Source organism: Polypterus senegalus, chromosome 13 (assembly GCF_016835505.1).
Source record: "Polypterus senegalus isolate Bchr_013 chromosome 13, ASM1683550v1, whole genome shotgun sequence".
NCBI lineage: Eukaryota > Metazoa > Chordata > Cladistia > Polypteriformes > Polypteridae > Polypterus > Polypterus senegalus.
In genome coordinates this window covers 64,130,247-64,145,812 of record NC_053166.1, presented here as the reverse complement: position 1 = coordinate 64,145,812, position 15,566 = coordinate 64,130,247, and the positions used below count along the sequence as shown (strand labels likewise).

Here is a 15,566-nt window from a genome sequence, read left to right as displayed (position 1 = left end):
TGACTCTTTAGACTTTTCATTATACTGTCCTTGTAGTCATTCCAGCCAAACTAGGCTAGAAAACACTGCAGTGCATAGTTATTAACTGTAGTTCTGCAATTGGTGAGGGGTTGATGTCTTCATTTAGGATAACACAGATTCAAGGTCTTTACAAATAATTAGAAAGCTCTTTTTACAGGCAGTCTTACTGTGGCATTTCTCCAGCAGCTCCACATTCTGAGGCATTAAAGTTTTCTTTAGTGATTTCAAACCTCTATATAAAGTAGCTATGTGCAGGGTTGGGGTGTGTGCTATTTAATTGTATTTATTTATTTGTTTGGTGAACCATGGTCAAAGGAATGTGTGATCAACACATCAACTTGTTTTAAAATTGCTCTGTGGGAGTGAATATTATACTGTAATTACTCAGCAAGAATGGGTAGCATTCTAAAGATCATTTTCCATCCAGCTGATAGCCAGGTCAAGTGACAGTGTGATTAGATTTATTCAGACTCCCATAAGTCAAACCTCAATAAAAAAACAAAAAAAAATCATACTGCTGTCTCCTTCAGTCTCTCAGCATTCAACATCTTTCTCAAAAGAAGAGGGGAAAAATCAGGAACAATACAGCAAACAAGAAAGATGAAAAGAAAATATCTACTAGGTCTCCTTGCTGTTTGTCTTTGGAGTCACCTATCATTTGATAAGAAAATAACTCAAAAGATGATATCCAAGTTTGAAATTATAATCAAAGTCACAGCTTTTCTTATTGACCAAGATGTGACAGGATATTATTTTATTTAAAGATGCACCGGCCTCTACATTGTGTGCAGCAGCATTTACTTTGTTTGTTAATAACCTTGAGCTCACTGTCTGCTGAAATACAATGCTATCTGCCATCTTTAATAATCTGCTCTGGGGACTATCTGCACAATCTCAGTAGGCACACTGCGTGCTTCATTTAAAAATGTCCATTTTGGTTTCTGATTATATCTGTAACAAGGAGAATGGATTTGAAGTGGTCATATATATATATATATATATATATATATATATATATATATATATATATATATATATATATATATATATATATATATATATATATACAGTATATGCTGTGCAGTTCCAGGTTCACTGTAAAAGCATACTCTCAGCAACACTAACTGGTATTATTTTTAAATGATTTTATTAAATTTTGTAAATGCAGTTCTTTATTACTGTAAATATTTACATTTATTTGGGCCCAAAACATTCAGTTTGATTAAGCGGGTTTCAGAATGTTGTTACATATGTCTAAAATATAGACAGTTTTAGATAACATGTTATAATATAAAATTGCATAATAAAGTTATTATGTAATTACTGTTTTTCATGTATTGCCAGCCTTCTTTTCACAATAGGAAACCAAAGAAATTTTAAAAAACATATCAATTTCCTTATTTTCTTTGAGCACCATGATGTCCTTACGTTGATGGATTAAAGGCCAGAAGTCCACATGACCGTCATCATCAAGTCCTTCCATGAGAACCCTGAATACAATGAGGACTGATTGATGTCATTTATGCTAGGCAGAATGCCTAGAGAGGGCTGGCGGTCTTGTGGCCTGGAACCCTTGCAGATTTTATTTTTTCTCCAGCCGTCTGGAGTTTTTTTTTGTTTTTTCTGTCCTCCCTGGCCATTGGACCTTACTTTTAATGTTCATTAGTATTCTTATTTTAATTCTTATTTGGTCTTTTTTTTCTCTTTCTTCACCATTTAAAGTACTTTGAGCTACATTACTTGTATGAAAATGTGCTATATAAATAAATGTTGTTGTTGTTGTGTATGTAATAGAAAGTAGGCTACTGTGCAGTGGATGTGTCTGTCTTACTTTGTCCACCAAGTCACCTTTTATTTCTTTTTTGATTATTTGACTATTTTTTGTTGTCCCTACACCAGTCACTGTTCAGGAAGTGAAAGTAGTACTGGTCCACACCTACAATACTTGAGGGTCCACATCAATGACAGCTTGGACTGGTTTTGTAACACAGAGGACCTTTATAAGAAAATTCAGAAAAGGCTCTTCTTCTTTAGGAAACTGTGTTCCTTTAATGTGGAAACTGATGTCCTTCAAGTCTTCTATAGCTCTGTGATGGCCAGTGCGATTTGCTATGCTGTGGTGTGCATGGCTGGTAATATCACTTCAAGAAAGACACATCAGATCAACAGGCTAATTAAATGGGACCACATGGAGGTAGTAGCAAAGGACAGTGTTAAATCAAAACTGAGTGCCATTACGAATAACACTGCCCATCCTCTCTCTGACGCACTGACTTTCAGGCAACGAATTAAAGTGTGTCAAGAAACTCTAGTTAGTTGGTTGGAATAAGTTCTTTTGGAATTGCGGCATGTTACATATCCCGAAACTATATAGATATAATATAAAAAGGTGATACCCCTCCCTTAGTGATACGGCGGTAAGAAGTCACATACAAGAAATAATTAGGCTTTCTTTAATGATGGTTTACATGGCATAATAGACAAGGAAGCCATGACAACACCATCACCAAAGTGGGAGCTCAATGTATAGAGTCTGCCATTTTCATCGCTGCGTTGGAAGGATTTCCCGGATCGGATGACATTATCTCCCATCTGTCCGTCGGCTTCAAAGGTGTGCCGGGCAATGTTCCAAGGCTTTATACTCTTTCTCCATGTGCAGGCTCCCATTTAGATTTAAATCATGCCATTCCAAACCAGGAAAAGAAGATCCAATGTCATGCTGACTCTGACACACAGAAATATTACATTGCCCATTTTGCAGTTGTCCTTAACTTGTCTTGTCTTAAAATGCCTGCCTAGCAGTTCTAAATGCTGGGCCTCTGTACTAAATCTGGCTTTGTGTTAGCTGTACATGTGAGAAGAAAAGAAAAGCAGAATTAAAATATTTGCACAGAGCACAATGACATCTTAAACTTTTATTATGATTACCGATGGCTAAGTCATAACATTTTCTTTTCTTCTATCTATCAGCTGTTGTTTCTTATAAATATTGTTTTTGCTATACATAATGTTTGTCTCAAGCAAAATAGAAAAAAACTACTTTTGTTAAGGGTATCATACATAGCATGTTATACATTAGGGTAAAAGTTTCAGGTTCCCTTGGGGCAGAAAACTATTGTCTGGCAGTACATTATACTTGCATGCCTGTTCATAAAATAAGCTATGGAAATGTTAAACAGTCTGTGTTTATGTGCCTTAAACAATATATAACTAGAAAGTATCTTTTTTTGACAGTATGGGCTTAAGAAAAAGGAAGAGAAAGAAGCAGAGGAGAAAGCAGCAATGGAACAACCTTGTGAAGGCTCATTGACACGTCCCAAGAAGGCTATTCCAGCAGGGTGTGGAGATGATGATGAGGAGGAGGAAGAAAGTATCCTTGACACAGTGCTTAAGTTTCTTCCTGGACCACTTCAGGATATGTTTAAGAAGTAATGGGAAATACGGGGTTGGGGAGGGTAAACTAACCAGCCACAGTGCAAAATATATTTTATTTTGGATTTTTATCCCCTCATTTTTCTTATTTATCTGAAGTTCATAATTCTTAAGGAAAAAAAAACAACAAATCAAGACAATGAAAACACATTATTTCTTTCTTTATTGAACCTTAGCAACTGACAGATTTCATGATGTCTGAATATAGACCCCGTTATGATTGATAAACTGCTTTTTCAAAGTGTTAATGAGATGAGACTGTTTTGCAAATTGTTTTTCTGTTTTAGGGCATTTTCATAAAAGGCAAAGGTTTTCCACACACACAAAGCAAGCAGATAATATCTTACATCTGACTTATGGTTATTTAATTCATAAGCCTGACAAATTCCTGCTACTTCTTGTTGTTATCATTTATATCTTTATAAGGCTAAATTAGAAAAGAATGAAAATGAAGGATAAAAGCAAACAGGTCTTTAGTTTAATGAATAAGCTCGAGCTAAGTGAGGTATGTGCCTTCATATGTTTCCTACCTTAGGGAAGGGGTGCTTATAAACTAACCATTGACTTCTTTAACACTTAAACATCTCAACATAATAATATGGTCTGTTTATGTGTGGCAGTTAAAAGGTTTAAAATGAAAGTTTTGTTTTGCCTTTTTATTACACTGATGTCTTTCGTTTCCACAGAAAAATAGTTTTAAACATTTGCATTGTGTTTTTGTGGAGAGCCTTTGTTTGCTAAAACATATATAAATTTCCTTTATATGACAGTAAAATATAAGAACATGTAAGGAAACATTTGTTTTTAAAATGACATATTATTTCAGTGCCTCCTCGAATAGAAAAGACCACAAAGAGGGCACAAAAGCTGTTTTCACTATGATGCTTTTCATTACATCCTCACTTCTTAAAATTAACAGCAGTATTATTGGTTTCTTTACCTTAAATGTTTAGTGCTAAAGTGAAGTTTCAACATTTTTTAAAAATATTTTCCAGTTTATGTTTTTAAGCAAATATAAGTTTACTTTGCACACCAAGCGTAAATACGGAACTGTCATCATAAATCGACTACTATCATTTGGTTTGGCGCTAATCCTAAAACTTGTTTTGGGGCAATGCAGAAATGATTCATATTAGTCTATTTTTATCTCAAACTAAAGTTTATAGATATGCCAACCAGGCAGTTATTGAATCATTAAAGGGTATGGTCATAATAACATTAATTGCATATAAAGTACTACATTGCTTTCACATGAAGAATGCCATTGTAAAATGTTAAAAATCTATTTTAGTTATTTGAGAAGAATTACCTTTTTTGTTGTGATGAAATGCAATGGAAATTACTGACAATGTAAAGGTGTACAAATGTATTAAATCAATATTGAAATATTCCAAAAATAAAAGAATAAATTAAACAATTCACAAAAGGTAAATAAAATGTAAAAACTTAAGAAATACATAGCAAAGAATGTCACAAAGACACCATCAAGAAATTCCTCAAAAAAGCAGGAAGCCCTGTCAACTCTCATAATACAACCCACTTCCTTTAAACCTCAAGCACTGCTTTCATCTGCTGCCAGATTAACTGTGTGTAAGCTGACAGAGTGCATATGCAAGCCTTACAGCAGCCAGGATCCCAAAGTATTTTAGTAATGCAGAAGAACAAGTGGCCTCATTGTACTGTATATTAATACACAATAAATGAATAATTACTAAATCAAAGTAAAATGAAATTAATCAAATGAAACACTCCACTAACACCACCAACAGTAAAACGTCACACTGCCATGTTGGACATTTTCGAAGGTAATGATTGGCTAGCAATATAGATTGCAGTATGTTTTTAAAAGGAATTGAGTTTTATCACATCCTAAAATAAAAGTGATCTTCATACGCAAGAAGTTGTAAAAATTAAATTAAATTAAAAATTTTCATTTGTATTTTAAAAACATTTTTGTATGCCAATGGCAAAACTTATTTGAGCAATTATAATATTATTTTTTAGAATTACGTGTACAGTAAAAAGAGGCATTTTTGCTATACAGTTCATGACAGTATGTCGATATATGATGTCAGTTCTTCCTTAAGTGATTATGTTATGAAATGTATACATAGTATGCTGCATATTTCTGTGTATATTACTTGACTGATAAATGTCACTGAATAATTCAGGCAGCTTTTTACAACGGGGATCCTGCCACACATGGTAAACTAAGTGATTTACTGCTCATAGGAAGTGTCAAACTTGACAAACTAAATGATTTACTGTTCACAGGAAGTGTCAATTTTTTAAGAAAGTTGCAAAACACACGTCACACACACAAGGACATTTTTAGAGTTAAAATATAGCAACATAGGCCTTCACACACAGAAAGATCTCTGTATCACACACATCCACCTTTAAATGTTTATTTATATATAGTATGCATTGGTTAGTTTTATAAAAGAGAACGACATTGAGTAGGTTTAATAGTTTTATTGTGAAATTCAGATGTTATCTTAGATTTGAAACAGAAGTGACCAACAAAATGATGCAGGCTTAGACACTGATAATGATGAAATGTAAGACGTTCATTAACATACATTTCTGTTCCATAAAAAAATGGTGTCATACCCTTTAGTGTCAATGTTTACATGCAGTCGTTTTCTTTAAAATAATTTTTAAAAAAAGTTTAAAAATAAACCTGATGACTTTATACAATGTATTTTTTATATTTCAATTTTGATAAATATGCATTATTTTGCAGATAAAACTTCCCAATACCAATTATTTATTTAATTGTTTAGAATAATTGACAAAACATTTTTAAAATACCAATTTTTGTATTTTAATGTTTGTTATTTAAACAAACCCAACCACCAATAAAACCTCCAACATATATATATTTTTTTGAAATATAAACAAAATACAATATATGTACAGCATCAATTATGTTGACATCATGGTGCCTCGTTACCACATTATACTGAAACAAAATTCTTTTGAGACTGTCCAGAGGTACTATTGTTTATTATTACTGTGCTAAATAGAATAAATCTACAAAAAATATGCCAAAAATCTTTAAGTCTATGATGTAGAATGTGCAATTTTAAAATTCATTACACTTTGGTGCATATTCAGAGTAACATCAATTCATTTTCAAAACATGTGGTTTACTAAGTAAGGTACCGAAAAAAACAAACAGTTGGACTATAATATAGAAGAAATAAATATTTATCACGCATTATTTTCAAATTATTAGTATGTTTATAGTGAATGAAACATTGAATTGCATTCCTTCTACTTTCTTACCGCCCTCAGACAATGTGCTGTTACTATACATTCAGACATCACTAAACTGGTTTGCCCTGTACCTCTGAATCAATTTGACAAAGACACCAAAGAGAAGACACGTTCCCTTTGCTACCACTCTATCTGTGTAAAGCTGAACAATCGCTCAGACTTGACTAATCAATTTGTATCGGACATTGATGTTTTTTAGTTAAAATCTCAGGTACTGGTTGTCGTTATTTTAAACACTATGCAGGTTAGTTGCTTGTGTTATGTTAACCTCTTACCATGTCCTGATTCTCCTGCAACATTAGTGAAGGAGTCTGTTTTCAAATACAGTTCATACAAGATGGTGATTTCATTAAAGACAGAGAAGTCTAAGGTACTTTGACAAACTCTGCAATCTTTAAAAGACAAAATTGTACACTTTTTGATAATTACTTTAATGTCTGTTAGTCTCATACAGTGGTAAATTATGTCATGAAATGTATTACAGAGGAAGCACCTTTGTTTGAAAATATTTTTGCATTTTCATGAAGTTATATTTTTATTTTTTGAAGTAGGGTTGTATGACTTTTTTTAAGTTTGCACTGTTTCTACTGAGTACAGAGTATCACAGTACTTTTTGAATAAATTTAATACACAATTGTAAGCTTTGTCAGTGTAAAGTATCTCGTGTGTTAATCATTCCAACTTTCTACCCTGCCAAGTTTTTAATAACCAGAAATGTTGCACATTCCAATATTAAATGCAAAAACACAAAATACTACATTTTCTAAATCATTAACCATGTGGTATACAAGAATGTATTGAGTAAAGTGTTGAAATGTGTGTGTATTATTTGCTAAGAAATGTAAGCCATTTAACAAATGCAATAGTAAAATCCATTCTGCACCATACTGCTTTGAATATTTGATATTAAGTGATACACAGGAGTGTCGCATATTGGTGGATCGAGAATGAAAAGGTGAATTCTCTCTGAAGTAAGGCATACTTTATACTTTGAAGGAAATTCAACTAAAATTAGCTACTTAGTGAAAATTAACACTGATTATATCATGCAGCAAGTATAACAGTAATGCAAACAATGTTATTCATGACCTTGGTTTATATTGAATGTCACATTTTACCAAAATGGTAAACCACATACATGGTAAGTTTACAGGTTTTGAATTACACTGAGAGTACATCCTAATGAATTATGTAATACACTTCACTTTTCTTATTCATTGGTTTGTTTGTGAGAGGCATCATAACTTGAGTTAAATGAAATGTATCACTTTGCTTGATTAGAAACTAGGCTAGGCATTGACCTGTGCCTGTTTAATGAACCAAAATTCCTAAATTATTGATCATAGTACAGTATAACCATTTGATTAACATGGATAGCATACTAAAACTGAAAAACCAAGGCAATTTCTTCATTCATGTGAAAACTCTGTGTAGCCTTCAAATCACAGAACAGACTTTATTTCAGACACATATTATGAACAACATGTTCCATGCAAGATAATTTTAATTTTAATTCTATAGAAGAGGCACTTACTGTAAAAAAAATGACATGGGAAATGGTGTACTGTATACCTGGGTTTATCAAGACAGTTTTCTCTAGATGAGCTATTTGTTCTAGATGATTTACTGTTAAAAAAAACAAAACAAAAACTGCCATTTTGAAACTTTCTAATTTTATATCATTAGAACTGTTGTGAGATGCAGTTCAGTTAAAGAAAAAATATTTCATTTCATAAATTATTCCTAACGAATAAGATCTTTATCTGTTTTCTTTTTGCTCTGTGGAATTTTTTTCAACAGTTAAAGCCATATTGTTTAGATTGCAATACTAAGTAGATGAATGGGTTGAAAACCTGAAAAGATAATAGTTGTTTTCTGTTATATGTTCTCTGTTTAAAAAAAACATTACGTATTTACAGATTGTGTGTGTGTGTGTGTGCGCACGAGGTGTGTGCATGTATGTGTGTGAGAAAGAACGTTTTTACTGTAAACGTGACAGTGATGATGTCTTTATGTGTACGTATATACATATATACAGTATATATATATATATATAAATGTATGTGTCTGTGTGTCTGTGATGTTAGCTCCTGTTGTCAGACATTTTTGTCTCCGATCATTGATGTCTTTCTGTAACTTAAACTGTTTCATTCCAAATGCAATGCTTTATATAAACAGAATATAAGGATGATGCAAGAGGTAGTCACAATATGGCATGGAAATAATCAGTAAACCAATATTGTTAATTTAAAAAGGTGGTTTATAAAATGTTGGTCACATTAAGCACTTTAGAGGTTAGTTTACCTGGTAAACAATTTATTCCTGATATGATACACTAAAGTAAATTTGGCTGTCTTTTCATATACTTTGGAAGACCTTTATTGTCGGGATATTTCTGATTCTACACTGTTCCCCGATTTACTAAATTTGCAGAGTATACAACCTAAAGATCATCTCCTAAAGAAGCTGCAAAGTCAGAATGAGCTTCAGTCTGTGAAGACAACAAATATCTGATTCAAAAAATCCAAAGTAAATTAATGTCGGGAAAAGTTTTATTCTGATTCTCCCATGCCCTACTAACCTAGCAAAAATGGTAGTCTGACGGTATTATGGCAGCATACAAATCCATAAATGAATAAAGTATTCTTTACCTAATGAGATTTGGTCAAATATTTGTCATGAATATTTATAGTTTTATTGAAGAGGCATCTTGTTGGTGCATTTTACTTTTGTGCTAATCATTTTCTACCATAGGCTATCTTAAGATTGTTTTTTATTATTATTTTCGTTATTGCCCTTACAATCAATTTTTAAAAATCATACTACCCCAGGTTGGTCTGTAAAATATGATGTGGTTGACAGATGCATAGAAGAGCCTGTTTTCTTTTTGAATCATATAACATCTGAGAGAAAACATTACCTGAAAACTGAAACTGACTAACCATGCTTGTTTATTCAGAATATACACAGTATGTCCCCAAGGGAAACAACTATCATTATCATTAAGGCGCACAGTAGAAAATGATTTATCAGTTATGGAAATTATGGGATAAGCAGGCAGGGAAACAATTACAACTTTCTGCCAAGGTTTCCATACAAGTTATGTAGAGTTTTTGCTTCACTGCCACTAACTGGCTAATGTAGAATGTCCCTGAAATCGTTATGACATTTATTAATTCTACATGATGTTGATGTTACAGTACTGTATTTATTTTAAGCAAATAAAGAAAGGTACATCCATTTAGCACCATTTAAACAATGCAACCGTGCTTCTATATATAAACATGAAAATAATATGCATTAAAGAGAATTGTGTAAATCTCCGTACTGACACTTTTTTATTAGTCAAAAGAAAATTTTATAATTCTTTTAAGATGTTCATATTAGGGCGGTATGGTGGCACAGTGGGTAGCGCTGCTGCCTTGCAGTTAGGAGACCTGGGTTTGCTTCCCGGGTCCTCCCAGCGTGGAGTTTGCATGTTCTCCCCATGTCTCCGTGAGTTTCCTCCCACAGTCCCAAGACATGCAGGTTAGGTGCATTGGTGAATCTAAATTGTCCCTAGTGTGTGCTTGGTGTGTGTGTGTGTGTGTGCGCCTTGCAGTGGGCTGGCGCCCTGCCCGGGGTTTGTTTCCTGCCTTGCGCCCTGTGCTGGCTTGGATTGGCTCCAGCAGACCCCCGTGACCCTGTAGTTAGGATATAGCGGGTTGGATAATGGATGGATGGATGGATATATTAGATATTCACCAGGGTTCATGAAATATTCACAAATTTAATACAAGCATGTATAAAGTAATTTAGATATTTATGTGATGATCACTTTACTGAGATGTTACAAAAGTAAATAAATTTTTTGTGAGGCTCACAGTATAAAAAAGCAATCATCTATAGACTGAAACACAGGATGTGATGGAAGTAGAGATGATTTTGATGGCACATTAGTAAAAACAAATACATTTAGAGAATAATATAAAGGAATCACTATGATCCTTATCAAACTGAGACGTCAGACTGTTGGCTAACAGTTAATTAAAGACATAGGAGAAATACAGAAATAAAGGCATTTTACTGTTGTTGCTCACTATCTCTAGTATGAAAGACGAAAGAAGATGTCAGTAACCTCACACCCAGCGTAGATACATTTTTGATAAAATTACCAAAAAGAAAGCAAGCAAGCCTTGACAGATAAAAGAACATGTTCACACTAATATTTTATACGAACATGTCTTTCATAAAGTGAGTGAAAGATATGCTTGTACTAACTATGTGGTTTTAATAAGGAACAATTAATGATAAAGTAAAGAACAGAAGGCTTCTATATTAAATATAGTTAGTCTGATACTTTATATGCAAGGCGCATCCAATTACAGTAACTTTACTTTGAAAAGATCACAATAAATGATGGCAGATTTTTAAGCAAAGACATGCTACTTAAAACAGTCAGTTTAAGTTAAAGCTTATATGTTATTTAAAATGAGTCATTTAATGTACTAGAAAGGATGTGCTAACTACTCTTAAATCATAGTCAGTGGTGAAATCAAAAATATATCTCCAGAATTATTTATTATTGTCAAATATACATTTGTGAAACAGTTATTCTAAGGTACTAAAAGAAGATCGATTACAGGAAATGTTAAGCAACAATTAAGTGAACATCTCATAACAAGTTTTCCTGCTTATATGTACCACAATATTTTTTTTTCTCAAATTTTAAAAACATTTTGGAAAACAGCATTCCAAGGACATGCTTAAACTCTATTTTATAATAGTGAGATCTTGATTTTGTATTGAAATTATTCAGTTTATTACTGCTTTAAGTTGAGACGGACTGTTAGGAATGAATTAATGTTTCCTGGGGAAGCCTTACACTCTTGTATAAGAATGAATGTTACACCATGATTGATTATGGTGTAGTAGTTCTATTTTCTAAAACAACATTTAGTTTTAGATATAGCATTTGAAACGCCTATCTATTCATTTTTTTCTCCCATTTTCTGGGCTCACTTATCTATAGAAGTATTACCTTGCGTACTCACATAAGGCAGAACCAACTCTAGGTGGGTGACCAGTATACTGAATACTTTAAAACTGAAGTCTAAATTGAGTTTAATTCTCTGGAGTGAAGAATGTTTTCTGCAACTTTTGACGTAAAATTCTTTGCCAGAATTACTTAGTTCACTCAATAAAAACAATGCTAAGCACTGATGTGATCATCATAGCGATATATATAGCGCAATAAAGAGGTTTTAGCTCTCAATGTTTTCAGGGATTCAGTTATAAATCATCAGTCAGGGTTTATGCGGGTAAAAAAAGTATGTTATAGAAGTGTACACTTTATTTAGAAGTTAAATGAGGGACAGTCTACTTTTGACTAGAAGTGATTTCAGAGACGGTCAAAGAGCTGGGCAAAGGCAGTTCATTTTATATAATGCAGAGCAAAGCTTGATGTGTGTAGGGAAAGGAGGCTGTCAAGTTGGGATGTGCAATGCTGGGTTCAAAGCTATTTGAAAGACACGTGCAAAGCATGATAAAATTGTATTTATAAAGTTGGCATGCTTCTTTATAAAACCATCACCCAAACACTCCTGGACACTGATAAATTGATTTGCTATTTAACAAATACATTAGCATCTCTTTTTCTGCCTTGAATAATCAATTCATTCATTTTCCAAATCCATTTGTTGCATGTCATGATCACGTGGGTCAGAGTCCATGCCAAAGACATGAGGCAGGAATTAACCCTTCAATGGGCATAGTCTGTCACTGGATACACTAACTCACACCAGGACATTTCAATATAATAATCAAGTTAACACATTCATTTCTGGAATTTGGAAATAAAAATGAGCAGAACAGACAGACCCAAGAGTCTAGAGACAGCAGTGATAACTATGTGATTAACCCACTTCCAGCTAATCAAGAACATTGAAGAGCATCTTGCATGGACTGAAGAATTATGTCTTTTAGACATTTTAAATTACAAGAGGAGTGATTGTGTGTTTTAATAAGAATCCAACCCCTCCCTCCCCCAGTCTTCATGTTAAGGATTCATTGATTTACATCATGTTTGCATAAAACTGAATTTGTGTAATGTATCAAAACTTAAATAAATTGGGACAAAAGGGCTGAATGAGCAACAGTAAAACCAGGCAGGTATATCACTATGGTTTTCAGCTCAGATTATCTATACTAAAAAATTACATAAAAATTACATAAGCTTGACTAACTTTGGATTTAGACTAAGCAGACGTTTACTGTGACTATTATGAGATGTATTGTAAATATAACCTGAACTTTTTTACTTGTATATGTAAAGGTGTAGGAATACATACATTTCTTCATGATCCCATGCTGTAAGCACCATTGCGTCTTAGCTTAATCTGGGATTCAAAATGATGTATAATAGTCCTTCATTCCATTTAGTATTCGGTATACCGAATTGCATGAATGAACTGTTTTTATTGTGGCAGTCAGAAATAAACATTAAAAATCATTTATTCAATTTAAATAATATGTAGCATTACTGGGGAGGCTTAATGGTGTAGAGTAGTTAAAGATTGTTCACTGGAAGTTCACTTCAGTTGTTTTTCATAGAGTGGCAGTACTGAGTAGTGTTGAAGGCCACATTGTCCAAAATTGTTTAAACCAATTAATTTTAACTTTCCAGTGAAAGAAAGGCACAACAAAGAGTTTTCATCACTCATATAATAGATAACCGGTTCCCTGATGGCTAAAAAAGGTGTCCCTCTAGCAGTTATAGTACTTTGACATTTTTTTAATGCCATGACTTTTAAGTCAAGAAATATATAATATTCAATTTGTAAAAGGGCTATATTCATTTATCTTACGGAAGCTATTGCTATCCTAATGCCATCTAGAATGATGTGTCTTCCATTTAGATTCAGTGGTTGAGTCTTTCATCCGCTTCATTAACATAAACTTTACCCAAAAGTGGTGATATCCACCTTTCAGTTCAGTTAAGGTGTGTGTGTGTGCATATAGTGAGGCCTACATATCATTTAGTTGGTGAATTTTAAATGGGGGAGAATAAGGGTTTCAGCTGATTTCAAGGCTCAAGTGAGACGTTAGAATCTGAAATTCTGTTTTGTTGGAAAGTACCGTAATGTAAAGCCTGGTAGTATAAAGGAGGGTTTATTTTTTTACATTATGAGTCAAACTTTTGGATACACCCAGAAATGTTCATTTTTTGGTAAAAACAGATACATTTTTTATCAAAATACCTTTAAATTGAATTTTAAAAGTATAACCAACTTTAGGAATGCCAGTACCTTGCCCAAGCGTACATAATTACAGGTTTCTGCAGTTTTAATGTAATTACAAAGGTTTCTCTAATAACCAATTAGTATGTGTACATCATTAATTAAAGTTGAGGGAGTTGACAATTAATACACTGAAGGAATGACTGCTAAAAAATGCATATACAAAAACCGGACAAAAAAACTTTAAATTAGGAGTTGTTTTGCTTTTATTTAGTAACAATATCTGCCAGTGGGATAAGCAAAATTTACTTGAGAAGATTTCTTAAAGTAAGCTAAAAAAATTGTAAATGCAAATAATGTCATAAATCAATAATTCTTGCAATAAGGAAAACAAGATTTTATGTCATGACATAAATACTTTTCATATGCTTAGATTTAATTTTTTGCAGTGTGGGCCTAAGCAGTCATATATGAATAATACATTTAAAAATCATTCATTACAAGCAGTAATTTAAATTAGAAACACTAGTAAAGTCTTGGCTCTATTTTTAAAATTAATTTAATGAGAGTTTGATAAAAAAAGGTATCAATCTCTATTAAAAACATGAACATTTCCTAGTCTGTCTAAACGTTTGAGTGGTTCTGTACATATACATATATGCAGGAAATTGTAAAGGGCTTCATCAGCAGGAATCTGCAAAATTAAAAATATAAAAAATTAAAAATTAAACTGAAAGACTCCACAGTAGAAATGTTGTGGTTTTAACTATTTTTATTTTTTTTTAATTAAAATTATTTTTTTATTTTTATATATGTGTGCTACATAAATCATTTATATAAAGTAAATACACTAAATACAGTTACATACTGTATATGTAGTATGTGTGTATATACAGTATGTACATATACACTTATATGTGTACAATATGCAGGCATGTACTGTGCAGTATATACAGTATGCATATTGTATCTTTGCACGAATGTGTGTACTTGTGCTGCTGGCATTGGCTCTGGCCCACTATTATTAAGCAGATTTCAAATGTTATTTTATTATTTATTTCATTTTTACATTATATTATAGATTTATACAGTGTCCTGTTATATTTTGGGAAATGCAGACATGCCACATTTAAAAATCTGTGAAAAACAAATGAAGAGATCTCAATAGACGTACCAACTTCATGGCTAGTGTTACAGAAATGAAAAAAGAGGTCAAGCAGAAACAGTAACACTGACTGGATTTTTTGTTGCAAATCACAAAGAAAAGCATTTTTTTGTTGACAGATCAAATGAGTTCTTTCTAAACATGCAGCAAATATACTTACTGACTCCGTTCAACAAAACCTGTTTAAGTCCATACACAATCAAACAAAATCACTCTTTGTGTAAAAATTTCATTAGCTGCCAGTCTAATACAAATTGCTTTATTCCATAATAACAAAAATTAATTGAATAGTACAAAGAAGAGTGCAGATTATTAAAAAATGAACATTTTTCAATTTAAAAGGAGCATATAACAGAGATGACTTATTTCTTCAAAGGCAACAGACAGAGTCTGTAAAGATGTTCATGTCTCCACAACAGGACTAGCATTTGTTCTAAGGGAGAAGGGCT

At 32.7% G+C, this 15,566-nt stretch overlaps 1 protein-coding gene across 2 annotated transcripts in view; it reads left to right on the top strand.

Moving 5' to 3' along the window:
• cplx2 (complexin 2) overlaps positions 1–6,160 on the top strand; it is a 170,660-nt gene extending 164,500 nt beyond the window's left edge. For both annotated transcript variants that reach the window (XM_039775474.1, XM_039775473.1), the window contains exon 4: positions 3,256–6,160. In XM_039775474.1, coding sequence (XP_039631408.1) covers positions 3,256–3,453 — 198 coding nt within the window. In that variant the 3' untranslated portion in view covers positions 3,454–6,160. The remainder of the gene's footprint in view (positions 1–3,255) is intronic.
• Positions 6,161–15,566: the final 9,406 nt, after the last annotated feature.